At 47.7% G+C, this 27,048-nt stretch overlaps 1 protein-coding gene across 3 annotated transcripts in view; it reads right to left on the bottom strand.

Moving 5' to 3' along the window:
* Positions 1–27,048, bottom strand: part of LOC138504113 (myosin heavy chain, cardiac muscle isoform-like) — a 610,907-nt gene that overhangs the window by 148,369 nt on the left and 435,490 nt on the right. For 2 of the 3 annotated variants that reach the window (XM_069624333.1, XM_069624332.1), the window contains exon 19: positions 17,621–17,752. The exons of the other annotated variant lie outside the window; for it this stretch is intronic. In XM_069624333.1, the coding sequence (XP_069480434.1) occupies positions 17,621–17,752 (132 nt within the window). The remainder of the gene's footprint in view (positions 1–17,620; positions 17,753–27,048) is intronic. 3 annotated transcript variants of the gene reach the window in all.

Below are 27,048 nucleotides of genomic sequence, written 5' to 3'. Positions count from 1 at the left end.
ATCCTACCCTTTCTCCTAAATTGCGAATTTCGAATTGTATTTTTATTTAAGCAGTGGTATAATTTTCACAAGAAATGACTTGCATAAAGTCCATTCTCGCGGGTAGGGCCTGGGGGTGAAGGGGGTATCCTGTGGAGCGGGCACCCATTCTAGCTTCAGACTGAAGGATAGGAATCGACTCTGCAGTAGGGAGAGCTTGCATAAACATTTTTCAATCTGTGTGAAAAACCACGGTTACATATGAGATTCCACACATGACCTGTCCGTACAAATATTTCCATTTGCCGGTCTAGGCAAGGTGGAAAACTTTTTTCACAGAAAAGCAGTCTGTAAAAAGATGCTAAATCGTTTCATGAGGCCAAGCATTTCTACATTTTCATGATGAAAAATGCGGTGCTCTCCTACAGCAACACGCAAAAACTCCCAGTAGGGGGCTTTTGCTTGATTGCTGCTGCGAGAGCACAGCATTTCCTTTCACACATGAAACTGAGTCAGCTTACAAAATGGCTGAGCCCAAGTGCTTGAAAATCGAGGCTTTAAAAGTCATTTAAAACATATTTTGCCATAGGAACTTTTTTTTTAAAACAATGCCAATATATCTTTTTTATTTTGGCCAACATTTTTAAAGCATAACATTTTTGACCAAACTACCCCTTTAAGATCACAGTAAATCATCACATAACAGCCTGTAATCAATTGTGAATTAGTGTTGTAGATTCCGCCTAAGAGAATAGTGCCACCAGACTTCAAGAGCATGGAGCAGGAACCAGTGGGTGCTGAGCAGAGATCTGGCAGTTTGTTTTGTTGTCCCATTCTCCTTCCCCTTAGGGTTGTCAAGTCTGTAGTGATTTATTATTCCTCAGGCAAGACGGTACTGAAGGAGTTAGTGGACCCATCGTCAATTCACACAGGACAGGTAAGCTGGGACCTCATAGTATAAGATGGTTTCATTTGTGGATTTCCTAAACAAACACCCTATCAACCATAAACACATTTCACAGGGAGAAAGGGAGCCTGCAGCCAAAGTTCCTAGGGTACAACAAATATGAGGGGTCTGTTATTGAGATAGATGTCGACGAGGATGAGGACGTCTTCTTAGGAGATGACACTGACACAGAGCCTGATGACTATGCTGTTCTATCCGCAGATGTCACACATGAGACCAAATTAAACACACCCATTGATGACCAGCAGCTTCATAACAACCTTCTCAAGAGAGTAGCAGATTTGTTTTAAATAGACACACATCAGTCAGAGGAAGATACTGACTTTGCTGATAACCTCCTCAATTAAAAGAAATAGAAAGGCAATATATCCCTTTGTTACAGTCCGCCTGAAGATGTCTCATACTTTCACTTTCAACCCCCGCTCTTACTATAGCAGTCAACCCATGCATAGAAAAGCGCTTTAAACCTGCACCCACAGACCCTCTATTTATTAAGGGTCACTTAATACCTGACTCCCTGGTAGTTACTACCACCCGCACAAGAGAGTGGTACTCCCCTAGCCACTTCCGAAGTGCCGCCGGATAATGAGAGCAAAAAGATCTATGCTCTCGGAAAGAAAGTCACGACTTCTGCAGCATACCAGATGTGTATTGCCAACATTATGGCCATATGGCCAGCTTAAATAGGACTCAATGGGATCAGTTGGAAGAGCAGATTAGTGGGATGCCAGAGCCTTTGCGCTCTCAGATCCTTTAAACTTTAGCTGAGGGAAAGCAAACTGCTAATGGCATCATTAAAAAGTCACTGGACGCTGCAGAGACAGCAGGAAGTGTGGTGGGTGAGAGAACCCTCATCAAAAGCCATGCATGGATCAGAAACACAGGCTTCAAACCTGAGACCCAAGCCACATTGACCAATATGCCCATAGAAAACAACGTTCTGTTTGGAAAAGCAGATGACGATGCTCTGGAAACAGCTAATAAATAGCATGAGGCCCTAAAGACTTTAGGTTAAATCACTAATAAGCCCTTCATTCAACCAGGATCTTATGGCAATAAGCGCACTTTTTGTTTGCAAGGATATGCAAGATCAGCCCAGTCCAGCTATTCCTCAGAAGTAGGCACCAGCACACGGTACGCTAATCAAGGACAGCTGCCAAGCTCCCAATCCTTCTTCCAGCTGTAGTTCGGGCAATGGCGTAGTAGGAGTAGAGGCCAGACTGCTAGGGATTCGGCTGCACCCGCCTAGCAATGACTCACAACTGTACGTCGCTCCCATGTCACCCCTTTAGGGGGCGCTTGTCTCACTATACCCATGTATGGGAGGGGATCACAACAGACAAGTGGGTGCTAACAACTGTCAAGGATGGATAATGCATCGAGGTTCACGAAATACCGCACAATCATCCTCCAAGACACAAGAACATGTCTCTAGAACATCAGCAAATCAGAAAATCCTCCAAGCAGAGGTAGAGGCTCTACTACAGAAAGGAGCCAGAGAACTCATCCCTCCCTCAGAGGTAAACAAGGGAATATATTCTGTGTTCCAAAGAAAGACAAGAACAAACAACCAGTGTTAGATCTAAGACCTGCAAATACATATGTCAAACCTCAGAAGTTCAGAATGACATTACAAGAGGTCATTCCGTTACTAAAGAGAGGAGACTATATGACAACACTGGAAATAAAAGATGCACATTTACATTTTTCAATGTTGTCATGTCACAGAAAGTACCTAAGGTTCAAAGTGGGGTCCACACACCACCAATTCAAAATACTACCCTTTGGGATTGCATCCGCCCCTCAGGTTTTCATAAAGGTACTAGCTGCAGTGGCAGCGCACCTGCTCAGACAATCTATCCCAGTGTGCCCTTATCTGGGTGACTGGTTTATAACAGGAGACACATCACAGATGTGTCAGCAGCACACACAGGAGACAATAAACTGTCTGTTTCAACTAGGATTTTCAACGGGAAATAATCAAGCCTAGCCACCAGCCAAGTCAAACAGGAGCAATAATTCGAATAGAAGACAGCTTAGTCTTCCTCTCCAATGAGAGGGTCCAAAAAATGCTGCCTCAAATCCCTTGTTATACAGCCGGTTGCAAGGTAACAGTCAGGAAGATGATGCATCTTCATTGTGCCACATGAAAGGCTGCACATGTGTCCAATACAAGAATGGATAGAGAAACAATGGTCTCAGGCACAAGGAGAGTGGGGCAATCTAGTGGTAGTTTCGCAGATTATGGTGTCCAAACTTCAGTGGTGGTCAAAAGACAACTTATAGAAGGAAAACCCCTTTGTTACCCCTGTGAGGAGCCAGGAATGAGACTCAGACACAAGGTATTCATGGTTTTGTTTAAAGACTTTTATTAAAATAAAAGGGGGTGGGGAAATGCATCTCAGTCCCTCCTCTAAGTGATTCCCTACCTAAAACCAAAACTAACAGTCTGTCAATGTCAGAATGTCCAAAGCAAAGCCGTTCTATGTCCAAGGTACTATTCTGGTAATGTCTTTGGCCTTCAGTGGTTTATAAATGTTCAAAAAGGAAAAAGCGTAACTTCAACACAAAAGTTACAGAAGGGTAGAGTTCCTTATTCCAGAGTGTGGCTCCCTTCCTCTGGATTTCTATTCCCTCTGTTGTATATTCAAACATATCAGTTACTTGAGTTTGTTTTGATCCACAACACTACTGGTACACAGAACAACTTGGCTCTTAATCTTTATCTTGTTAGGATACCTGGTGTGCTCTCCTGCCAGGTTTTCACTCCTCTTCTCTTTGGTTTCGCACAGCCTTTGGATAGTCCTGATATATGCTTCTTAGGACCCCTTTAGGCGATGTATTTCTTATACAATATTCAGTTTGTTTTTGCCTGGTGTGTTTCCCTACCAAGGCATCCTTATGTGAACACACTTGCAATTGTTTGGCATACTCTCCTGTCAGGACTTTCTCAAACACACTTAAAATTGTCTGGTTACTCTCCTGCCAGGGCATTCTTAAACACACTTGTAACTCCCTGGTGTACTCTCCTGCCAGGGCTTTCTTAAATGCACCCACTTGCAGCTTTACTTTGTCTGGTGTATTCCCTTCCGTGGCTTTTCTCATGTGGGTTCTGCACACACTTCAATATGTGATATCTTCTTGTGTTTGCTCTATCTAATACTGTATCTGCCTGGTACACTATCCTGCCAGGGCTTTTCTATAATGTGTATTGCATGCACTCTGAAATTAGTCTCTTACTTTCCATCTGTTTTCCCTTTTAAAGAAATGTTCACTAGTTCCTTCTCAACCTTTGCTTGCTTAACTATTCGCCTTTGGCATATCTGCCAATATGCCCCAGTGTCCCGATTTCCCTTCTGTTGACTTGCTGGCATACTCCGTTCCTCTCATGGCAAGCTGATGGCGGTCATTTAGCGTTTATTCCCATCTCACTGCCTTCGTTCCTCGGCTTCTCTGCCCCTCGTGGTTCCTGCTGGGCCCTTCTGCTTCATGACAGGCTTCGGTAAGGCAAAGGCTGCCGCTCAACACCTGCAAATGCCCAGGAGCCCTGCGTTGGCTTCTGGCATTCCCGGCGCATATTCTCTCTCGCGTCCAGCTTTCATCTTCCTATTTGAGCCGGATGGCTCCACAAAACCCCTGGTAGCCCCATGGTTTCTCGGTCCGACCCGAGAGAAGAAGCTTTCTTCCTCGAGCAGCACACCTCTGTCAGCTGCTTCTGCTGTTTAAATTTCCCAGCCACAGGTATACACTCTCAACAACTACAGCACAGCTTGTGTTCTTGGTCTTTTCTGCTCTGCATTACTTGGCTCTTCTTCCTTGTCCCAGTATTTTTTCAGTTATGGGAATGGAAGTCCATTCTTGGTGTTTTACATGTAAAGTCTATGCAAGTGTTCTGAGTGGTCTTTAAGGGAAAGATAGCTCTGAATAACTTGTAGGTAGAGTCGGAGAATATGTTTTCATGAATCTTAGAGGGTAAGTCTGATTGTAGTGACTCACATAGAGATATTGTTAGACTGTCTTCAGTATCCTTCCTAGGTGGATGAGGGGAGTAATTAACAAGTAAGGCATTGGGTATTGATGGGATATCCTCAAGAGAGGAGGGGGAGTACATACCTTGTTCAATGGTGTCGTGCACCTCTCCTGGAGGTTGTCTTCCCCCCATGTGATCCTCCCTCATATAGCAGCCCACAGATTCAGGATCAGGTGGTCAGGATCAGGTGGTGGCTGCCGTCCCCTGGCCTCAATAATATTGATGTTGATATTTTATTTGTATCGCGCTCATACACATGTGTTTCAGAGCGTGACGAGGCAAGGGAGGGGAACAAGGGAGAACAAAAACAACAATCTCACTAGGCCCAGTGACATTGAGAACGTGCAAGTGCAGGGGAGTGGGTAGGGGGAATGCAGGGGGGGAGGGAAATAAGTGGAAAGTGCTGGGCAAAGGAATAAAAAACAACATCAGTGGTAGTGCAGCCAGCAAGTAGCAAGTGCTAGGTTTAAGGCACATACAGGAGGTGTTTGGTAAGTGCTGGAAAAAGGGGGGAGTGTAGAGTATATGGTTACAGATACAGACCCAAGTGCAAGGGTTGCCAGGAGGCAGTGCGGGTGTGTGGCAGGCTGGGCAAGTGCCTGGGCCTGGAATCAGAGGGTAACCACATGCTTGATCTCGAGGCAGAACAGATCAGCAGGGGAGAGGAGGAACAAAGGCAGAAGCAAAGAGGAAGGTCTTGAGGTGCTTTTGGAACCGGAGATGGTTCTCCTCAAGTTTAAAGTGGCAGGGAGGCTGTTCCAGAGGGAGGACCCAGCCAAAGACAGAGATCTACCCCTCGCTCATTTCTTTGCGAAATGACTGACCCTGAGGGAGTTGGAGGTGGAGGAGCGAAGAGCTGGAGGTGGAAGGCATTTATGGAAGGAGAGTTGAAGGTATATTGGACCCAGAAAGCCTTGTGGACAATGTAAAGGGTCTTGAATTTAATCCTTGCAGCCAGTGGGAGCCAATGAAGAGATTTCAGGGCTGGAGAGATACAATCCCAGGGCTTGAGACCCAGGACAAGTCTTGCAGTCCTGTTCTGGATGAGTTGCAAAAGGCGGAGAGAGAAAGCAGGTAGATTTAGAAAGAGGCTGTTGCAGTAATCCAACCTAGAGAGAACCAGGGCTCGAGGGACAGTGAGCTTCTGGAGGAAGGAGAGGAGAGGCAGAATACCTCTGAGGAGGTGTAGTTGGATGTGTGACTTTTTAGAGACATCAGATATGTGGGCAGAAAGGAAAGCGTGGAGTTGAAGAAGACCCTGAGGTTCTTAGCCTCGCAAGTGGGGGCAGGGGGAGGGCCAAGGGAGGCTGGCCAGAGGGTGACAGGAAAGGACGGTGAAGGTGTGCCGATGAGTAGGATCTCTGTCTTGCTGGCATTCAGGCAGAGATCGTTGGCAGCACACCACTCCTGAATAGCAGACAGGCAATCAGAGATGAGAGAAGGAGAAGAGGTGGCTGAGGGAAGCCTGAAAATGAGTTGAGTGTCATCCGCACAGCACTGAAAATTGGAGCAGAGAGCGGCATTGCGATGGGCGAGAGTTGCCAGGTATTGGCTGAAAAGCCAGGGTGAGAGGTTAGACACCTGGGGAACACTGTGGGTAGAGAGGGAGATAGAGGAAAGGAAGGACCCAAGTTGGACCTGGGAGGGTCGATCAGAGAGGAAAGAAGTCAGCCAGGCCAGAGCCTGATCAGTGATACCCAGGTTGTCACAGAGATGGTTGAGCAGGATAGCATGGTTGACCGTGTTGAAGGCAGAAGAGAGGTTGAGTAAGGACAGAGGGCATGTTAGAGTCAAGGTTGGAGAGCAGGTCTTCACAGATGTTCAGGAGAGCAGTTTCCATGCTTCTGGCAGCTCAAAATCCAGACTGATGGTTGTGGAGACGTGGAGACAACCAACAGAATCAGAGTTAGTTTGCAGGGCAAGAAGGGTCAGCTGTGGGTTTCTTGAGAAGAGGACGCACAAGAGAATGCTTCAGAGGGGTGGCGAAGGCTCCAGAGGTGAAGGAGTGGTTGCAGAAGTTGGCCAGGGCAGGAGCAAGGGTGTCAATATGGTCCTTGATGGTTTTGGAGGAACAGGAAAGAACCTGTTTTGACAAGACTTTCATAGATCTGACTTGTCTAGAGACCTCGTCAGGGGAGAAAAGAGGCAAGGAAGAGAAAGAGAGTAGGAGGATGGTTGCAGGAGAGCCAGAGTTTGCAGAAAGAGAGGGGAGAAGAGGGGGAAGGGATGAGAGGGTGGACAGTATGCCCTGGGTTTTTTCGATGAAGTGAGAGGCAAGGGCCGTGCAAAGGGCCTAGGAGGCGATAGGAGAGGTGGAGACTGCAGCAGGGTTGGGCAGCTCCTTGCAGATTTTGAAGAGTTCAGTTGAGTTGTTAGATGCTGCAGAGACACGGGCTTGGATGTGGGCTCTCTTCTTAGTATGGACAGAGAGTTGGTATTGCCTTTGGAGCAGGCGACAGGCCAGTTTGTGAGAGAATGAACAAGAAGCCCTCTATTTCCTCTCAGCCACCCTGCACTTACGTTTAAGGGTAGCTAGGTCAGAGTCGTACCAAGAATTGCACTCGACTTTGGGCGTCAAACGGATCCTCATGACAGGGGCAAGAGCTTCAAGAGTATCGGAGATAGAAGAGTAGAGCATGGGAAGGGCTGTGTCAGGATGTGAGTCAGCCATAGGCGGAGGGGGGAGAAGGTGGCAGCGAAAGCCTCAGCTGACACACGCTTCATGGGCGGGATGTCCGAGAAGGTAGGTGACAGTGTTGGGATTGGCTTGGCCTAGGGAGTAGGGAGGGAGAGATGGGAGGAGAGGAGGGAGTGATCGCTCCAGGAGAGAGGAGTGGTCAGAGGGATGGAAAGGGGGTGGTCAGAGGAGATGAAAACATCAAGCGTGTTCCCTGCAGAGTGAGTCGGGCCAGAGGGGAGGATACAAAGGGAGAGGGAATCGCAAAGGTCACACTAGAGTACAGAGGAGGAACAGGGAGAGTCTAGATGGATATTGAGGTCACCAAGAACGAGAAGTTGAATTTTTGAGGCTAGTAGGGTTTAGGAGAGGTCCGCCCACTCAGAGAGTAATGAGGTGATCCAACCAGGAGGCCGATAGATAGTAGCCACAGTAAGAGAGTGGCCAGGAGAGAGAGAAAGCCTGCAGACAAGGCATTCGAAAGAGGAGTATGCATGGGAATGATAGAGACAGGAATCCACTCAGGGAAGATCAGGGCTACACCCCACCCCCCAGACCGGGTGGATCTGTTGCAGAGAGGATCTTGTAGCCGTCAGAGAGGAGAGTGTCAGAGCTCATGACAGAGCTGGCCATGAACCATGTCTCTGTGAGACCGAGGACATCGAGGTCAAGTTCTTCCAGGAGGTGGCAGATGTCAGAGGAGTGTTTGACAGCAGAGCGAGAGTTGAGAGTGGCAAGATGAAGAAAGTTTCCAGCCTTAGATCCTTCCGGGGAGGGGTACAATTCAGAGGTATGCCCTGCAGAGGTTTAGAAGGAGCCCAAAGGGGGAGCAGAAGAGGAGGGAAGAGAGAGAAAGGTAGCCAAGGGGTGGGGGGGGATAGAGGGGACCGGAGATGAAAGGAAATTGATGAGGCGAGGAAAGCGCCTATCAAAGAGGAGGAAATTGGCCTGTGGGCCTTGGACCATGATGGTGCCATTTAGGTAGACATTAATAATGACCTTCCCAGCAGGTGCCACCATTAATGGGAGAGGAGGAGAAAGGACAGAGAACATATGAAGACTCCATATGAAGATCATATGAAGACTCCATAGATCTGGTGAAGGAACAACAAAGAGGATGTCGGTGAAGGTCTGTCTGGAAAAAGCACTGGAATAGGTGTCAGCGATAGGCAGACCAGGGTTGGAGGCCAAGATATCCATTTTGAACTTTTTCCTACTAGCCTTAGTGAGAAGGGAAGGGTAGTCGATGGAGAAGCAGTTGGAGGAGATAGGAGAAACAGAAAGCGCCATGGGTGAGGTAGAAAGACAGGGGGGAGGGAAGCAGAGGGGGGAGGGTCAGCGGGTAAGAGTAGAACAAGTAGAATGGTGCAGTCACTGGGCCAGCAGTTTAAAGTGAAAGCACGCAGTACAAGCAAAGGGCACTGCAAGTTTGGAAAACACAGCTAGAGGAGAGAAACCACCGCTGGCAAACACAAGCCACAATAACAACAGAAGCATTGCTCTCAGGTTGGGGAGCTCATTATCTCCACGAGACAGCACACGGCATGTTGACACAGACACTAAGAAAGAAACATATCAATATCTAAATGTTGCTGGAAAGCTTGTTATGCTTTATGCACTGTTAGCATCACTTAGCAGGGAAGACTGTACTCATTCTCACAGACAGCCCATCCACCATGTTTTACATCAACGAAAAGTACATGACACATTTACTAAATCTATTGAGACTAGCAGAGAAGATTTGTAGATGGAGCCTCTAGAGAAACATTTTCCTTGTGTCATGACACTTTCCAGGGGAACACAACTGCCTAGTAGACACACTAAGAGGAAATATAGACCTACCCTTAGAACACGAGTGGGAGCTACATGCAGGCATTGTGAACAACCTTTTCACAAAATGGAGTCAGCCACACATAGATCTGTTTACCACAAGAGAAAATGCAAAATTCCACGCCTACGCATCTAGGTTCCCCCAGAGGGAATCCAAGGGGAACGCGCTGTGGATTAGTTGGTCAGGGATATCTGCATACGCTTTTCCTCTGACCCCACTTCTCAACAGAGTAATCCACAAAATGCACAACATCACAGAGCAAGGTTTCATGGTGGAAGATTCCAGTCATGGAAGCCTTCAAGGAAGGGTAAAAAGAATGCATCCCCCTATCGCAAATCCACCCCAAGATGGGATTTAAACATTGTCTTAAGCAAGTTTATGCCCCCCCCTTCGAACCCATGCATAAAGTAAGCCTCAAAGATCTCATTTACAAGGCTGCTTTTCTTATAGCCATCACCTTTATAAGAGAAGGATGAGTGAGCTCCACGCTTTGTCAATGTCAGAGCCTTTTGTCACGCTACACAAGAACAAACTTGCCCTAAGAACACACTCATGGTTTGCACCGAAGTTCCTTTCTAGATTCCATGTCAACGAATCAATTGAACTACCGGTATTTTTTCAAGTCCCACAGAACTCTGGAGAGGGAGCCCTACATACACTAAACGTTACAAGAGCTATCATGTACTATCTCACTAAGACGAACCCAATCAGGAAGACAGACCAGTTCTTTGTTTCATTTCCTTCAGCGAGAGAAGTGGATCCCGTCACCAAAGCAGCCATTTTAAATGGATTTTAAAATGCATACAGCAATGCGCAGGTTATTTAACAAAAAGGTACCATTTAAACCTAGATCACACTCTACACATGGTACTGGTTCCATATTAGCCATCATTAAAAATGTGCGCTTAGAGATATCTGTAGGGCAGCAACATGGAGCTCACTTCACATATTTACCCACATTACTGTGTGACACACAAACTATGATTGACAATCAGGTAGGACAGGCGGTAATACGACATCTTTTTGCCTCTGACCCTTCTAACAACCCACCTTCCTCTCCTGGTACTGCTCGCTAGTCTATCCACAGCAAGTGATTCTAAGCAGATCCACAAGCCTAGGAAGACAAACAATTCATAACAATACATAACTGTAATTGTCTTTCTGATGATTGTATCTGCTTAGATTCACGTGTGCCCACCCTTCCGCTCCATGTTGTGGGTTGACGGTCAAATGACAATTTACACCTTCTTTCTTGTATTTGAAGGCACACTTCATGAAACCTCAGGACAGAAACAAAACAATCTGAGGAACTGGACGCAGTACACGTCATACTAGGCATAGTATTATAAACAAGCCCTGTCAACACCCCTTTTTGATTTTGAAAGCAAGTCATGTTATACTCTGCACCAATCACTAGATGTCGGCCTATGCAAAGTATGTAAATCTAAGCAGATACCAGCATCAGAAAGAAAATTACAGGTATGTAATGCTTGTCATATATGTATTGGGTTGTATACAGCATAAACCCAGCTGTGAAGCAACAGTGTGTTGTACCACATTAATAGTATGCAATCATATGGATACTATTAAAAGGATACAATATTAAGGGTACAATTAGAAGGTTATGGAGAGAGAGGATACAGGGAGTTCCTAAGCCCTTTTATCTGCAGTTCCTACCCTTTCCTTTTTCTACAGAGAGGAATCTAAGGTGTTCCATTTGATTCAGCCCAGAAGGCCATAGAGGCTCCAAATGCATTTATCGGCTTCTCCATCATTTGTCTCAAAGTTTTCTACGCCATTGTTTACTAACTTCCGCAAAACAGTGCAAATATTTGTTTTTTTTTTCCCCTCATGATTCCACACTTCTAGTTATAATCATTTACTTTGATTTTACAATACATGTTAGTTGAATATTGGCACTCATTTACATCCATTTGAGTTGAGGATCGTGCTTTCATATCGACAGTCTTTTAACTTTAGATCGTAAGCGCCTACCTAGAGAGAGGGCATTGCATTCCACACTGGGAGGCTGCACATTCTTGAAGGTGGGGACACAGCTACGGAACTGACCCCCCCAATGGACTTTTGACGCATGAAAAATCTCACTTAACTAAAGTCTGCTGCACTACATAGATTTTCCTTTTCAATGTTCTTACATCTCACACTTATGTTCCCTTAGGTGGGAGCAGGGCTGGACTGGAATGCCCAAACCAAAAACACAAAATCCTAGTATGGGGCAGTTTTTTGGGTCAAAGTGGGCCACTTTCTTGGACCATGTGGGCCAGTTTGATAAGTTACTTCACCATGCGGCTAGTAGTTTTGACCAGTATTTCTGATTAAATATTCTTTAAAATGCACAATTTGCATCACATGTTTTCAAAAACCTCCCCCTTGGGTATTACTCAAATAGTCTGTCACAAAAGGAATGACTTGCCATTTGCAACCGTGGGCCACTTTTCCATTGGCGTCCGAGACCATTGTATGCCCCAGTCCGACCCTGGGTAGGAGGTTTTCTTATATCAAAAATCAGTTAATGATTATTATGGTACCTTATTCAAAAATACGTTTCTGCTTACAGTTTTCTTTGTCTAGAACTCTCACGGACAACCTCAAATATCTCTGAAGTCCTATGACTACCATACTCTTAAAGCTTTAATGCATCATTGCATCGCTGCATTCAGCATGCAACCCCATGCTTAGAATCTCCAGCCACCACATGCTCATCCTCCCCAACCACCACATGCTCATCCTCCTCAGCCACCACATGCTCAGCCTCCCCAGCCATCCCATGCTCATCCTCCCCAGCCACCATATGCTCAGCCATTCCATACTCATCCTCCTCGGCCAACGCATGCTCAGCCTCCCCACCCAACCCATGCTCATCCTTCTCACCCACCACATGCTCAGCCTCCCCAGCCACCACATGCTCATCCTCCTCAGACACCACATGCTCAGCCTCTCCACCCATCCCATGTTCATCCTCCTCACCCACCACATGCTCAGCTTCCCCAGCCACCACATGCTCAGCCTCCCCAGGCATCCCACAGTCATCCTCCCCATGCTCATCCTCCAACAACCCCACATGCTCATCCTCCTCAGGCACCACATCCTCAGCCTCCCCAGTCATCACATGCTCATACTCCTCACCCACCACATGCTCAACCTCCCCTGCCATCCCATACCAACATACCATGCTCATCCTCCTCAGCCACCACATGCTCAGCCTCCCCAGCCATCCCATGCTCATCCTCCCCAGCCACCACATGCTTAGCCATCCCTCACTCATCCTCCTCGGCTAACACATGCTCAGCCTCCCCACCCAACCCATGCTCATCCTCCTCACCCACCACATGCTCAGCCTCCCCAGCCACCACATACTCATCCTCCTCAGCCACCACATGCTCAGCCTCCCCACCCATCCCATGTTCATCCTCCTCACCCACCACATGCTCAGCCTCCCCAGCCACCACATGCTCAGCCTCCCCAGGCATCCCACAGTCATCCTCCTCATGCTCATCCTCCAACAACCCCACATGCTCATCCTCCTCAGACACCACATCCTCAGCCTCCCCAGTCATCACATGCTCATACTCCTCACCCACCACATGCTCAACCTCCCCTGCCATCCCATACCAACATCCCATGCTCATCCTCCCCAGCCAGCACATGCTTAGCCTCCCCAACGACCACTGCTCAACCTCCCCAGCCATCTCATGCTCATCATCCTCAGCCACCAAATGCTCAGCTTCCCCTGCCATCCCATGCTCATCCTACCCAGCCACCAAATGCTCAGCCATCCCATGCTCATCCTCCTCTGCCACCACATGCTCAGCCTACCCACCCATCCCATGCTCAAACTCCTCACCCACCACATGCTCAGCCTTCCCAGCCACCTCAGCCACCACATGCTCAGCCTCCCCAGACATCCCATTCGCAGCCTCCCCAGCCCCCACATGTTCATCCTTCTCAGCCACCACATGCTTAACCTCCCCTGCCATCCCATGCCAGCATCCCATGCTCATCCTCCCCAGCCAGCACATGCTTAGCCTCCCCAGCCACCACATGCTCAGCCTCCCCAGCCATCTCATGCTCATTATCCTCAGCCACCACATACTGAGCTTCCCCAGCCACCCCATGCTCATCTTACCCAGCCACCACATGATCAGCCTCCCCACCCATCCCATGCTCAGCCTCCACATCCATCCCATGCACATCTTCCTCAACCACCACATGCTCAGCCTCCCCAGCCACTACATGCTCATCCTCCTCAGCCAACACATGCTCAGCCTCCCCAGGCATCCCACGCTCATCCTCCTCATGCTCATCCTCCAACGACCCCACATGTTCATCCTCCTCAGTCACCACTTCCTCAGCCTCCCCAGTCATCCCATGCTCATACTCCTCACCCACCACATGCTCAACATCCCCTGCCATCCCATGCCAGCATCCCATGCTCATCCTCCCCAGCCAGCACATGCCTAGCCTCCCCAGCCACCACATGCTCAATCTCCTCTGCCATCTCATGCTCATCATCCTCAGCCACCACATGCTCAGCTTCCCCAGCCACCCCATGCTCAGCCTCCCCAGCCACCACATTCTCATCCTCCCCAGCCACCACATGCTCAACTTCCCCTGCCATCCCATGCCAGCTTCCTATGCTCATCCTCCCCAGCCACCATATGCTTAGCCTCCCCAATCACCACATGCTCAGCCACCACATGCTCAACCTCCCCTGCCATCCCATGCCAGCTTCCCATGCTCATCCTCCCCAGCCACCATATGCTTAGCCTCCCCAGCCACCACATGCTCAGCCTCCCCAGCCATCTCATGCTCATCATCCTCAGCCACCACATGCTCAGCTTCCCCCGCCATCCCATGCTCAGCCTCCCCAGCCACCGCATTCTCAACCTCCTCAGCCACCACAAGCTCAGCCTCCCAGACATCCCATGCTCATCCTCCTCAGCCACCTCATGCTCATCCTCCTCAGCCCCCACATGCTCATCCTCTTCAGCCGCCACATCCTCAGCCTCCCCAGCCATCGCATGCTCATCCTCCTTAGCCCCCACATGCTCATCCTCCTCAGCCACCACATCCTCAGCCTCCCCAGCCATCCCGTGCTCATCCTCCTTAGCCCCCACATGCTCATCCTCCTCAGCCACCACATCCTCAGCCTCCCCAGCCATCCCATGCTCATCCTCCTCAGCCACCACATGCTTAGCCTCTCCAACCACCCCTTGCTCAGCATTCTCACTCTTTCAAGCAACACCATTGGGCTGTCAACCCTCCCACATTTCGTGATAGAGATTTTCGCTGCAAGTCTCTCTGTTCTTCCTTCTAAAATGTCTCTTCAAATGAAGCTCTGCTTTGCCAGGTTTTCAATATTTAACCTAGTTATTCAACAATACAGAGTTTTCTTCGATTCATGCTTTTCTAACCTCTACATCTACTTATCCACCTCTAACTAGCAACAATTTTACCCCCTTCCAAAATTGTGTTTGTCAGTCCGTCGGTCCACCTAACCCTTCCTGATCTAATCCTACCAGCCACACTCCCACTCACCCACTAGTGGCCGCACCCATCCGTTCACTCCACCCATGCACAGTCCAGTAAACCCATCCAACTACCCATCCTGGATGTCTACCCTGCCAAGTACAACCATTATCCTTTCGTACTACCACTATCTCGCCCAGCAGAATTCTAACAATGTCCTCTGCATCGATCATGTTTCTCTTTTTCCCTTTCCATATCAAGCTTTCTATTTCCTGCCCACTTTCTGCCCCTCACCATTTGTCGATGATTCCCTTTTTCTCTTTATTTGGCTGATTTCTGTTGGACAGAGACTGCACTGTGGGAGCTGCCCCGTGGCCTCTGGGATCAGGAACCGGACTTTCTACTCATTGGTTCATAGAGACAACATTCACAGCTCCCCAGGTGGGGCTCTGGAAGGCAGGCACTGGTGATCCTCGACACAAGGACACATGCTACATTGCATTACAGCTGCAGCTTTAAGAACAGTGACGATGGCCTTGCCTGCTGTGGCCAGGAAGAATTGGGTTCAAATGTCCGGTAACAGCAGCAAATACTTACCTCAGTGTAGACTTTAACAGACTGGGTAGGGCTGTTGTAGCGCGGAGGAGAAATAAACTGCTTAAGTCGCAAGAAAGTAAGAGGGAGACCAAATTCTCAAGGCTCCCAAATAGTTTAATGATGGGCGGATGGAAGAGCCAGAGTAAAAGGGTGCTTAAAAGCACACTGATGTCCATAATTATCCTCTGTGGCGTACCACTGCACACTTTCAGCCCACATGCCCTTATGCGGCACCAGTAGGTTCAGGTATGTAGACGTGTACGCAAGTGAACCAAACTACTTTTTCCTGCCCCTTCATTTCCTCATTGGTTGTTGTGTATAACAAGCACCCTGGAGCGAGTCATTTTACATGCTTGGTTCTGTATAAATTACCAATACATCTATATAAATAAAAATGTAAATGTTCGTTTGTTCAAACTCGTATATCTCCGAAAGTTCTTCACGATTGCTTTGGAATTTGGACACAACGTTGCATTCGAATAGGCGCATGTTTTTATATACCTACCATACATATATGTCACACCTGTGACAGGTAAAAACATGCTTTTTCTGAACAACAGCGCCATCTGTTGGACGTAAAAGCAGCACACGCTATACTGAACATTTTACTGCAACAACAGCGCCAATGCTGAGGAAGCTGCAGAGCGACGTGCAGCCAGACTTTAGGATGCACAGTTGCGAGCACGGTGATCGCGTTATGCACTTCAGATCTGCTTCGTTCTCAACAGAATGAACATGACGGCTGAGAGCAGATCAGCGTCAAACACGACTCCGTGCTCAGCAATCACACAATTACAATCGCCTTGCATTCCGGTACAACCCAGCTGATGATTATAGTTTGAGCCGGCATGTTCTCATCGGCACCATGACTCAAGTGTATCCTTATTGCAAGGCTCTGAAATGTAATGGAGAAACGAAAGGAATGTTTTGCACCGCCGGGAAAATTAAACTGCCTCAACTTGGAGAACCGCCAGAGCCATTAAAAACTGCCCACAAGCATTGTCAAATTAAACATATTAGAAACTGCACTTTCTCTTTTCTTTCTTTTCCATTTAACCAGACTGAGCCACAACAACGTGTGGCTGGGGACAGCTAGTTTCAAATAATAGAGAAATGTGCTGAATGCATCTTTGAGTCCTGTGATTGATGAAGCTAGCCAGTGCAGGTACACCTGCCTAACCATTGGCATTGCCTGTTGCATCTTTCCAACCCAGGTCAATGTCATGTATAGAGCATTGTTGAACCCAACAAAGGCACCCAATCACTGGACAATGCAAGGGTGGGAAAGTCTGTGGAAGACGAAGGCATCCTAATCTGTTTTGGAAAGCCAGGTGACTAGTGGGTTCATGAAAGGCTCTAGTCCATACCCTGCCCGACTGGAGGTAGGAAGCTCCGGCGGCTAGAGTTTGGCACCCCAGACCCGTGCTGCTGGAGGGTAGCATTGTAATGCTGAGGCACAGCCTGAACACGCCAACTGAGATTTAATGTGGGTGGTCACTTGCCATCATCACTTTCCATAAGTCATTCCATAACTTATTCCGTCTTGTGTACAAGTAACTCTGATTTCTGTCCTTTTTGCTGCTTGTTTTATATTTAAATAAAACTCTTATTTCCTTCATTAACTTATCTTTACTTCTCCACTTTCCGCACCAATAGGATATGATATGAGAGGTTATTTATAACGTGCTTAATACCCAGAGGTTTCTAAGCACGGAGCCGGGGATCGAACCTGTGTTGCTCCATGTCGTCTTGCTTCCAAGGCGAGCACGTTGCCCCTAAGCTATCCTCCCGAGACACCCCTTTCCCTTTTGGTCACTTTGCTATCGCACCACCATATAAAAACCTATATCCAGGCCTTGTGAACTGGCACAAGCTCATGTAAGTATACATGTCAATAAAAGAAAGGAAAACTGCAAAACAATACAAAATAACAGAAGCCATGCCAAGACTACACCACAAAAGAGTAGGGGCGCCTTCAATGCCCACAAGAAATATCCCAAGAACAACAAAACTAGACTCTTCCAATCTGGAAAGTGGAGGATGCTTCACCTGGTCTCTGGCAGACGCGAGTTCCTGGTGCTGCTCCTCCAGCTTTGAGTCTCGGGTCTTGAGCATGTTCCAGACCTTCTGAAGCTCACCGCGCACCGATACCAGTTCCGTGTCCACTTCCTCCAGAGAGGCCTGAAGTACAAAAAACAGAATCCCCATCAACCATCGAAAAGCAAACAAGAGCAATGGCAGTACAGCGAAGAACCACAACACCTTCCGCTCCATCAGCCTTCAAGAAGTACAACAAACACGCCCATAACAAAGCGAAAGGATCAAGATCTGTCATTCCAACAGCCTAGCAATTACCAAGAAGCACAAAGAACAATGCCCTTCATTCAATCATCCTGCTAATTGTAGTAAAGCACAATTAATATTGCCTGCCCTTCCATTAGCCTGTCAATCGACTTAATACAAAATGAACCAGTGGCTGTCTTTCCAGCATCCTACCAATCACCACGAAGTAGAAAAAACAACGGCTGTCAACCTATCAGCCTGCCAGTCACCATAAAGCAAAAGGAACAGTGTCATTCCAAACACCTACCATTCATCGTGAAACACAACAAACAATGTTTCTCATTCTATCAGCCTGCTGGTAGATACTCCATTGTCCACAGAAGCTGCCAAGAACCCCACAGACCACCTCTGGATTTCCTGTCCGCAACTAATCTGACTTCAGCGGCACATATGATGGGGGAGGGCAATTGGATAAATTAATAAGCACCAGAACGCTCTTCTCTTCCCTATTCTCACATGCACTTGCCTTCTTTCATAATCCTGAGGCCTATAAACATACACACACACAACAAGTATACATAGACTGCAAGGTTAGAGTTCTTCATTTCCTGTCTACCCTTTTCTCCTCTCAGCTCTGTCCAAAGAAACCTCTATACCTGGTCCCCAGTGCTGGAAGTGAGGAGGTGGATTTGAATCTCCTTTGAAATCTGGTGAAACAAGTTATTTCCCTCAATGGAGGTACCACTCCCTGTTCACGCCACTTTAGTGAATAGCTAGGCTTACAGGAGAACACTATGCACTCTGTAAAACTTAACTGTGCCTTCCCTAATTGATCTATCTATTTACAAGGATTAACAGCCCAGAGGAGTCTTCCTCCCAGTCCGCACCATTGTGTCTTTTTCTATTGCTAGTAAGAAGTAGTGTTACTCACGAACAATCTTGGGAAGTGGTTCTCTTTTATTTATTTATTTATTTGTTCGTATTTGTTGAAGGGCGCAGCAGCCCAGAGGCATTCTGGCGCTGATTACAAGAGTTGGATACACATGAAAGACATAGACAGGCATGATTATTATACAGTTGCAGGACAGTTTGTAAAGACATGTAGTAGCGAGAGATTAGTTGAAGAGGGTAGTTTTAAGGTTTTTTCTAAAGGCAGAGAGAAAAGTTTCTGCTCTTAGGGCAGTGGGGAGCGCATTCCAAAGCTTAGGGGCTAGAAATGGGAAGCCTATCTCTCCTGCTGTGGCCTTGTTAATGCGTGGTACAGTGAGTTGCTTGGTGTAGCAGTATCTGGTAGGCCTAGTCGAGAGGGATCTATGAAGTGTGTCTGAGAGATAAGACGGAGCTGTGCAGTGGATACATTTGTGTGTGGTAGTGAGAATCTTGAATGTGATCCGATCTTTGACTGGGAGCCAGTGCACGGACTGTCTTGCTAAAGAGATGTGGTCTCTTTTTTGGAATGCTTAAGGCTGCTCTTAGTGAGTTATTTTGGGTGATTTGAAGTCTGTTTATGTTTTTAAGGGAAGTGCCAGCTAAGAGTGCATTGCAATAGTCTAGCTTTGCACCTATGGTCGCTCTGGCTATTGAAAGACAGTTTTCCTTGATTAGGAAAGGTTTGATTATGTTGATGAATTTGGTACTTAAGGCAGAGGCAGAGACAATAGCACTGACTTGCTTATTCATAGATAGTTTAGCATCAATGTGGACCCCTAAGGTTTTGACAGAGGAAAGGACTGGGATGATGCAGTTGTCAATGTTGAAATTGGAGTAAAGGCAGTCTAGCTTAGCTAGAGTGGTTTTTTGGCCCACATTAAGGATCTCTGTCTTGTCCCCGTTGAGGCATAGGCCATTAGTGGCCATCCAAGCTTGGGTGGTAGCGTATATTTGCCTAAGGGAGGTGGCGTCTTGAAGATATGAGCCTGTTAAGGGAAGGAGCACCTGGGTATCATCAGCATAATTGGTATATGCGATCCCAATTGTGTCCAGTTTGTGAAAGAGAGGCTTTGTGAAGAGATTGTACAGCGTAGGGGAAGTACAGGATCCCTGTGTGACACCACAGTGTATGATGGTGGGGGCCACATTGGCTGTGTTTGAAAAGACTTCCATAGCTCTTCCCTCTAAAAACGAAGTGATCCAGGAAGCCGCTTGGTCAGAGAAATGAGCTGAGTGTGTGAGGTGTGTGGTGAGGGTTTTATGGTCAACAAGATCGAACGCTGCTGAGAGGTCAAGGAGAAGAAGAATGGCGGGCTTCCCTTTGTCCAGGATTTGAGTGATTTGATTTTTTAGATCCAGCAGGGCTATTTCGGTTCCGTGCCCTTTGCGGAATCCCGACTGTCTATTTCCTAGGATTGAGTTATCTTCTAGGTAGAGTTGAATCTGGCTGTGAGCTGCCTTGTCTAATATTTTGAGAAGGAATGGGACGGTTGTTATAGGCCGGTAGTTGTTGGGCTGTGTAGAGTCAAGTGTGGGCTTTTTTAGCAGGGGGCACACCCATGCCCCTTTAAGGCTGTCAGGGACGATGCACCTCTTGAAGGAGGCATTAATGAATGCAGTAATGAGTGTAGCAAGTGGCTGGCGCACTCCTTGATGATCTTAGAGGGACATACATCGCCTTTACATTGCAACGGCTTCAGGTGTTTCAGGAGGTCTTTAACTTCTGTTTCCGAAATGTCATTAAATGTGAATTTGGGGATGTTGATATTTTTGCCGATGGGCAGTGTTTGAGGTGGTTGGTTGAGTTTCAGTAAGGCGTTGTGATGGTCAAGGATTTTATTTTGTAAAAGGTCTATTTTTTTTAGCATGGCGGCTTGTATGCTATTACACCAGGCTTCATCTTTGACGATCTCATCTGTGGAGATAGGAGGATTTGTGAGTTCCTTAAAGATGGTAAAGAGTTCTTTGGAATAAGAGTTGGCGTCAGATATTCAGTGGTTACAGACTTGAGATTTTGCTTTAAAAACGGCATATTTGTATTTTTTAGCAATTAAGTTTCCTTTAATATACATTTAATCACTTCACGGAACGGCGTGCATTTTAAGGACTTCATTGTCATATCCCTACCAGACCCCTACGGGCCCTAAATAAGCGCTAAACCTTCTGTATCACTCAGCATAGTTTAATTGAGCTGCCGGAAGAACACCTGGAGCCGCGCGCCTGGTTTTTGGGATGGCACCGCAACCATGCTGAGAAATGCCCGGGTGACACGGCTGCCCTCTCTCCATTCCCTATCATTCCAAATGCCTACCAATCATCATGAAGCACAAAGAACAATGCCCGCCATTCAATTATCATAATAGCAAATCAAAATTAACCATGCATGTCATTCCATTAGACAGTCAATCACCATGATGCAAAAGGAACAAGTCATTTTATTCCATCACCTACCAATCAACATGAAACGCAAAGATCAGGGCCCTTCATCACATCAGCTTGCCAGTATGTATGACGTTGACAAAGTGCAAACCTAGCTGGGAAGCAACAGAGCGCTGTGCATCGGGAATACACCTAGGAGGTACCTAGGGAGAACAGGGGAGGTGGGAGCTCCTGGGGGAGAAACATGATTGTGCAGTGTGATTTCCAAGATGCCATTTGAAAGGAAGGGTCTTCAGGTCCTTACTGGGTTGAGGATGAATGTGCCCATCCTATCCTTAACGACTTGTTCCAGGGGCAAGTTGCATGCCTGTTTCCTAGTTGGTTCCTCTTGCAGTTCTTTGGTTCCAATATGGTCTCCAACCAACTCCTTCCAGTAGTAGAATTCTTGATTGAGTGGTCTCACATGGAATTGGGCTGGATACGATTGAAGTCAACCCATGTCCCTGGTCAGATCACTATTTTATAGGCTTCAGATACCAATGACTCCATCCATAAAGAAGGTAAGACCACCTTGAGCTAGGGTGCCTTGTCGTAATGTAAGTAAACGCACCGCAGTGGCTTTAGCCCCCCTCTTTGCTCCTGTACTGAACAATCTTGCTCAGTACAACTGACTGACTGCACTGGCATCAGTTTATAATGAGATGCTGACTAGAGCTCTTGAGAGCTTAGCCCCTTGAATACAAAGAATGGAAAAAACAATACCATCTAAAAACTGGTACTCATCAGAGATCCAAAATCTGAAATACTTGTAAAATAAAGCGTTCTGGAGATGGAAAAAAAAGATTGACTCCAGAGGATAAGTCAAGTTATGCCTCTGCAGCAAAAGAGCATAAAAACACTATTTGTGCTGCAGAAAAACGTTCATATGAAAATAGGAATAAGGGACCCTCCTCAGACACCAAGGAACTTTTTAAGATCTTAAAGGAGGCTGAAGATCCCTGTCCGGATATCATTACAGTTGTAAAAGATTCCAACGGGTGCACCCAAATTGAGAAATTGAGAAATTGAGAATGCCATGTCTGACAAGATCACTAAGCTCAAAGGGGACATTGAAACCAAGCAAGCTCAATTGAACGATACCCGACCCTCTACCTTCTTTGGGCATCGGCCGGGTCCTTCTTGGCCTTTTGAATTTGTGGAAGTGACTTAAGTGGATTCCTGCCTCTGTCATTCCTACGCAGGCCTACTCCTCTTTTGAATGCCTCGTCTGCAGGCTTCCTCTCTCTCCTAGCCGTTCCTTTACGGTGGCTACCATCTATCAGCCACCTGGTCAGATTTCCTCATTCCTCTCTGAATGGGCAGACCCCTCCTCTTACCTCCTGATCTTGACCACTCAACTTCTCCTTCTTAGAGATTTTAACTTCAACCTGGATGCTTCCGGTCCTTCCTCTGTACTCTTTCACGACCTCTGTGACTCTCTATCTCTTTCTATTCTCCCCTCCAGCCTGAATCACTCTGAAGGGCACACTCTTGATATTCCGATCTCCTCAGACCTTCCCCTCTCTATGCCTCTCACCACTCCTCTCTCCTGGAGTGATCACTTTCTCCTTTCCTCCCAGCTCACTCTCTCCACCCTAAGGCCAAACCAACTCCAGCACTGCCACTTATCTTCTTGGTTATCTGACCCATGAAGCGTGTGTCAGTTGAGGCTTTTGCTGCCACTCTCTCACCGCCCCCCTCACCCTTCGGCTGACTCACACCCTGACGCAGCCCTTTCTATGCTCCACTCTGCTATATCTGATACTCTTGATGTTCTTGCCCCTGTCATGAGGATCCGCTTGGAGCCCAAAGCCAAGTGCAACTCCTGGTATGACTCGGACTTCGTCACCCTTAAACTCAAGTGCAGGGAGGCTGAGAGGAAATTGGGTGCTTCCTTTACATCCTCTAACAAACTGGCATGCCGCCTGCTCCAAAGGCAATCAACTGGCTCTCTGTCCGCACAAAGAAGAGAGCCCTCATCCAAACCTGCATCTGTGTGGCATCCAACAATTCGGCCAAACTTTTTAAAATCTGCAATGAGCTATCCAACCCTGCTGCAGTCTCCACCTCTCCTGTCCCCTCCCAGGCCCTCTGCCCGGCCCTGGCTTCTCATTTCATCTCTAAAACTCAAGACATCCTGTCCTCTCTCTTTTCCTCTCCTCCTCCTCCCTCTACTCCCCGCTCTTCCTCTGTCCTTTTTGTGGCCACTACGCCCCCTTCCTTCTCTGCCTTTCCCCTGTTCTCCCCAGATGAGGTTTCTAGACAAGTCCAATCTATGAACGTCTCGTCAAAACAGGTTCTGCCCTGTTCCTCTAAAACCATCAAGGACCAAATTGACACCCTGGCTCCTGCTTTGGCTGACTTCTGCAACCACTCTTTCACCACTGAAGTCTTCCCTTCCCGCCTGGAGCACTCCCTTGTTCACCCTCTTCTTCCTGCCTTGCTAACTACCGCTCAATCTTCTCCATCACTCCATTCCTGGGAAAACTCCTCGAAAAGCTGGCCATCTCCCAGCTTAATCTCCACACTGAATCGGTTGGTTGTATCCATTTATTTTGAAATGTTTTTATTGGCATTTACTTAGTTACAATCATGCATTTCGGTTTGTGTATCACATGCCTGCATTTAATTAACAACAATGAACAACCATTAACAAGCAACTTCCTACATGTGCTTTTGCTGTGCTTGATCTTCGCTGGGTCAGGCGCTTCAGTGTTTGGGGCTGTGGCTACAGTTACAGTGTTTCTATTGGGGAGTGCTGCTTGTTGTCAGGGGGTGGTAGATTGGGTGCACTTCGAATGTTTCCTGCTGTGATCAGGGTGTTCATGGGGGCTTATCATCGGATGGGTGGAACGTGTCCCAGATCAGCGTTTTCCATGCTGCGCATATCGGTTGGTTGTATCCATGACCATCAGTCTGGCTTCAGAGCTGCCAGAAGAAATGGAAACTGCTCTCCTGAACATCTGTGAAGACCTGCTCTCAAACCTTAACTCCAACACCCCTTGTGTCCTCATCTTACTTGATCTCTCTTCTACCTTTGACACGGTCAATCATGCCATCCTGCGTAACCGTCTCCGGGATAACCTGGGTATCACAGATCAGGCCCTGGCTTGGCTGACCTCTTTCCTCTCTGATCAACCCTCCCAGGTCCAACTCGTGTCCTTCCTCTCCTCTATCTCTATCTCTACCTGTGGTGTTCCCCAGTGGTCTAACCTCTTTCCCTGGCTGTTCAACCAATACCTGGCACATCTTGCCCACTGCATTTCCGCTCTCTGCCCAAACTTTCAGTCCTATGCGGACGACACTCAGCTCATTTTCAGCTCCCTTTCACCACTTCCTCTCCTTCTTTCATCTCCAACTGTCTGTTTGCTGTCCAGGAGTGGTGTGCGGCCAATAATCTCTGCCTTAATGCCAGTAAGACTGAGATTCTCCTCATCTGCACACCTGCTCCCTCCTTTCCTATCGCTCTCTGGCCCTCTTTCTTCTCCCACCTGTGAGGCTAAAATCTTCGGGGTCATCTTGGACTCCACACTCTCTTTCTCTCCTCACATCTCTGACATCTCGATGAAGTCTCCCTACCAGCTGCACCTCCTCAGAGGCAGTCTTCCTTTCCTCTCCTTCCCCCAAAAGCTCACTGTCTCCAGAGTTCTGGTTCTCTCTAGGCTGGACTACTGCAACATCCTCTTTCTAAATCTGCCTGCTTCTACTCTCCGCCGTCTGCAACTAATCCAGAACAGGACTGTGAGACTTGTCCTTCGTCACAAGCCCAGGGTTCATATATCTCCAGGACTGAAATCTCTGCACTGGCTCCCAGTGGCTGCGAGGATTAAATTTAAAACCCTCTGCATTGAACACAAGGCCTTCTGGGGCCTGGGGCCTCAATACCTTCAACTCTCTCTTCCTAAATATCTTCCTTCACAAGCTCTTCACTCATCCGCCTCCAGCTCCCTCAGGGCCAGTCGCTTCTCCAAGCAACGAGTTGGTGGCAGATCTCTTTCTTCGGCTGGGGCCTCCCTCTGGAATAGCCTGCCTGCCTCCCTGAAACTTGAGGAGAACCATCTCCGGTTCCGTAAACACCTGAAGACCTTCCTCTTTGCTTCTGCTTTCTCTCCTCCTCTCCCCTGCTGAACTGCTGACTGAAACTGCACTGGTCACCTGGCTTCCCTCTGATCTTGGGACCAGGTCCCCTTCACCGCCAGCTGCACACCTGCACTGTCTACCAGGCAACCCCTGCACTTGGTGACCATTTCTGTATCCCTACAGTCCCCACCAACTCCTGACACTTGATGTCTGCACTCACCCCTGCACTTGCCAGAAGCTTAACTATTGTTTTTATTTATTCTATTTATTTGTTTTCACTGTTGGTCCTATGACTGCGCTGTTATGTTATGTTAACAGCATTTCTAGAGCGCACGTACGCCAGAGGCATCATGGCGCTGGCAGCTAAGGCATGTCAAGGGAACTAGAAAAGGTGAGTTTTCAAACGGTGGCAGAATACAAGATAGTCCACAGTGGTACGGAGGGCAGCACCACGTAGGCTGACTGAGAATGAAGTCAGCGAGATGGCACATATCATAAACATTTCTTTTGAAGATATTCTGCCCCTATGCCAGAGAAGGCGCGGTGTACAAGACAGATTGACTTAAACAAAACCTGCTGCTCCAATGGGAGCCAGCGGAGTTGTCTGAGCAGAGGGGTCATGTGTGCCCCGTGGGAGGGGCGCAACAAAGCCCTGGCAGCTGCGTTCTACAGAAGTTGAAGGTGTTTTATAAGAAACCGTGGCTGAGCTAGGTAAATCGAGCTGCAGTAATCTACTGCACTCAGCACAAGGGCAGTCACCACAGGTGCCTGAAATTTTTCCTGGATATAAGGGAGCACCTTAGGCAAAATGCATAGTTTAAAGTGACCACCTTTGCAGACGGCAGCAACCTGCTCATGCATCGACAGGCAAGATGTCATTAGAACCCCCAAATTAGGGACTGAGGGAGACGGAAGGGGAAAAGGGCCCAGGGATGTTGGCCAAAAATCACTTGTCCAGAACAGAAGGGGGGTGTTAGTGTCCACAACCAGCACCTCTGTTCTGTTTCCATTTAGCTTAAGCCAATTTACTGTCATCCACGCCCCCAGATCTTCCAAACACTTCTTAAGGCAGGCAGCTGTGTCAGGGCGAGTAAGATCATGACGCAGCAAATAGCGAAAGCCATGAGAACAAATGAGGGACAGGAGTGGTCGATATAGACATTGAAAACTATTGGAGAGAGAGTGGACCGCTGAGAGACACCGCAGTCAAGCCCCATCGGTTTGGACAGGAAGGGAAGGAGAGAGACAGATTGAGAGCGATCAGAAAGAAACGACGTGAACCATCTCAGTACCTGTCCGGACAGACTGGCCGAAGATAGACGGGAGATAAGGGTGGGGCGGTCCACCGTGTCAAATGCAGCAGACAGATCGAGCAGCAACATTGCTCCAACTCCCCCCTGATCGACCAGACAGGCAAGGTCGTTCATTACAGAATTTAGGACAGACTCAGTTCCTCTTCCCGGGCGGAAGCCCGATTGAAAATGGTCAAAGAACCCAGATGTCTCGAGGAAGGTGGAAAGAAGTGGTGATACCAAGGCTTCCAACAACTTCATGAGGAAAGGGAGGAGTGAGATAGGAAGGAAGTTTGAAAGTGTCGCAGGGTCAAGAGACGGCTTCTTAAGAAGAGGATTCACCAGTGCATGTTTAAGGGTCGCAGGAATAACACCCCAGAAAGAGGTTTTAACAGTGGTGGTAAGCATGGGGATCAGATCAGTCGAGAATTCTTTGGGAAGGGTCAGGGGGATCGGGTCAGCTGGAGAGGCGGA

Source organism: Ambystoma mexicanum, chromosome 11 (assembly GCF_040938575.1).
Source record: "Ambystoma mexicanum isolate Mex_15411 chromosome 11, UKY_AmexF1_1, whole genome shotgun sequence".
Lineage (NCBI taxonomy): Eukaryota > Metazoa > Chordata > Amphibia > Caudata > Ambystomatidae > Ambystoma > Ambystoma mexicanum.
The sequence above is the reverse complement of the archived record's forward strand: the minus strand, read 5'-3'. Positions and strand labels throughout refer to the sequence as shown.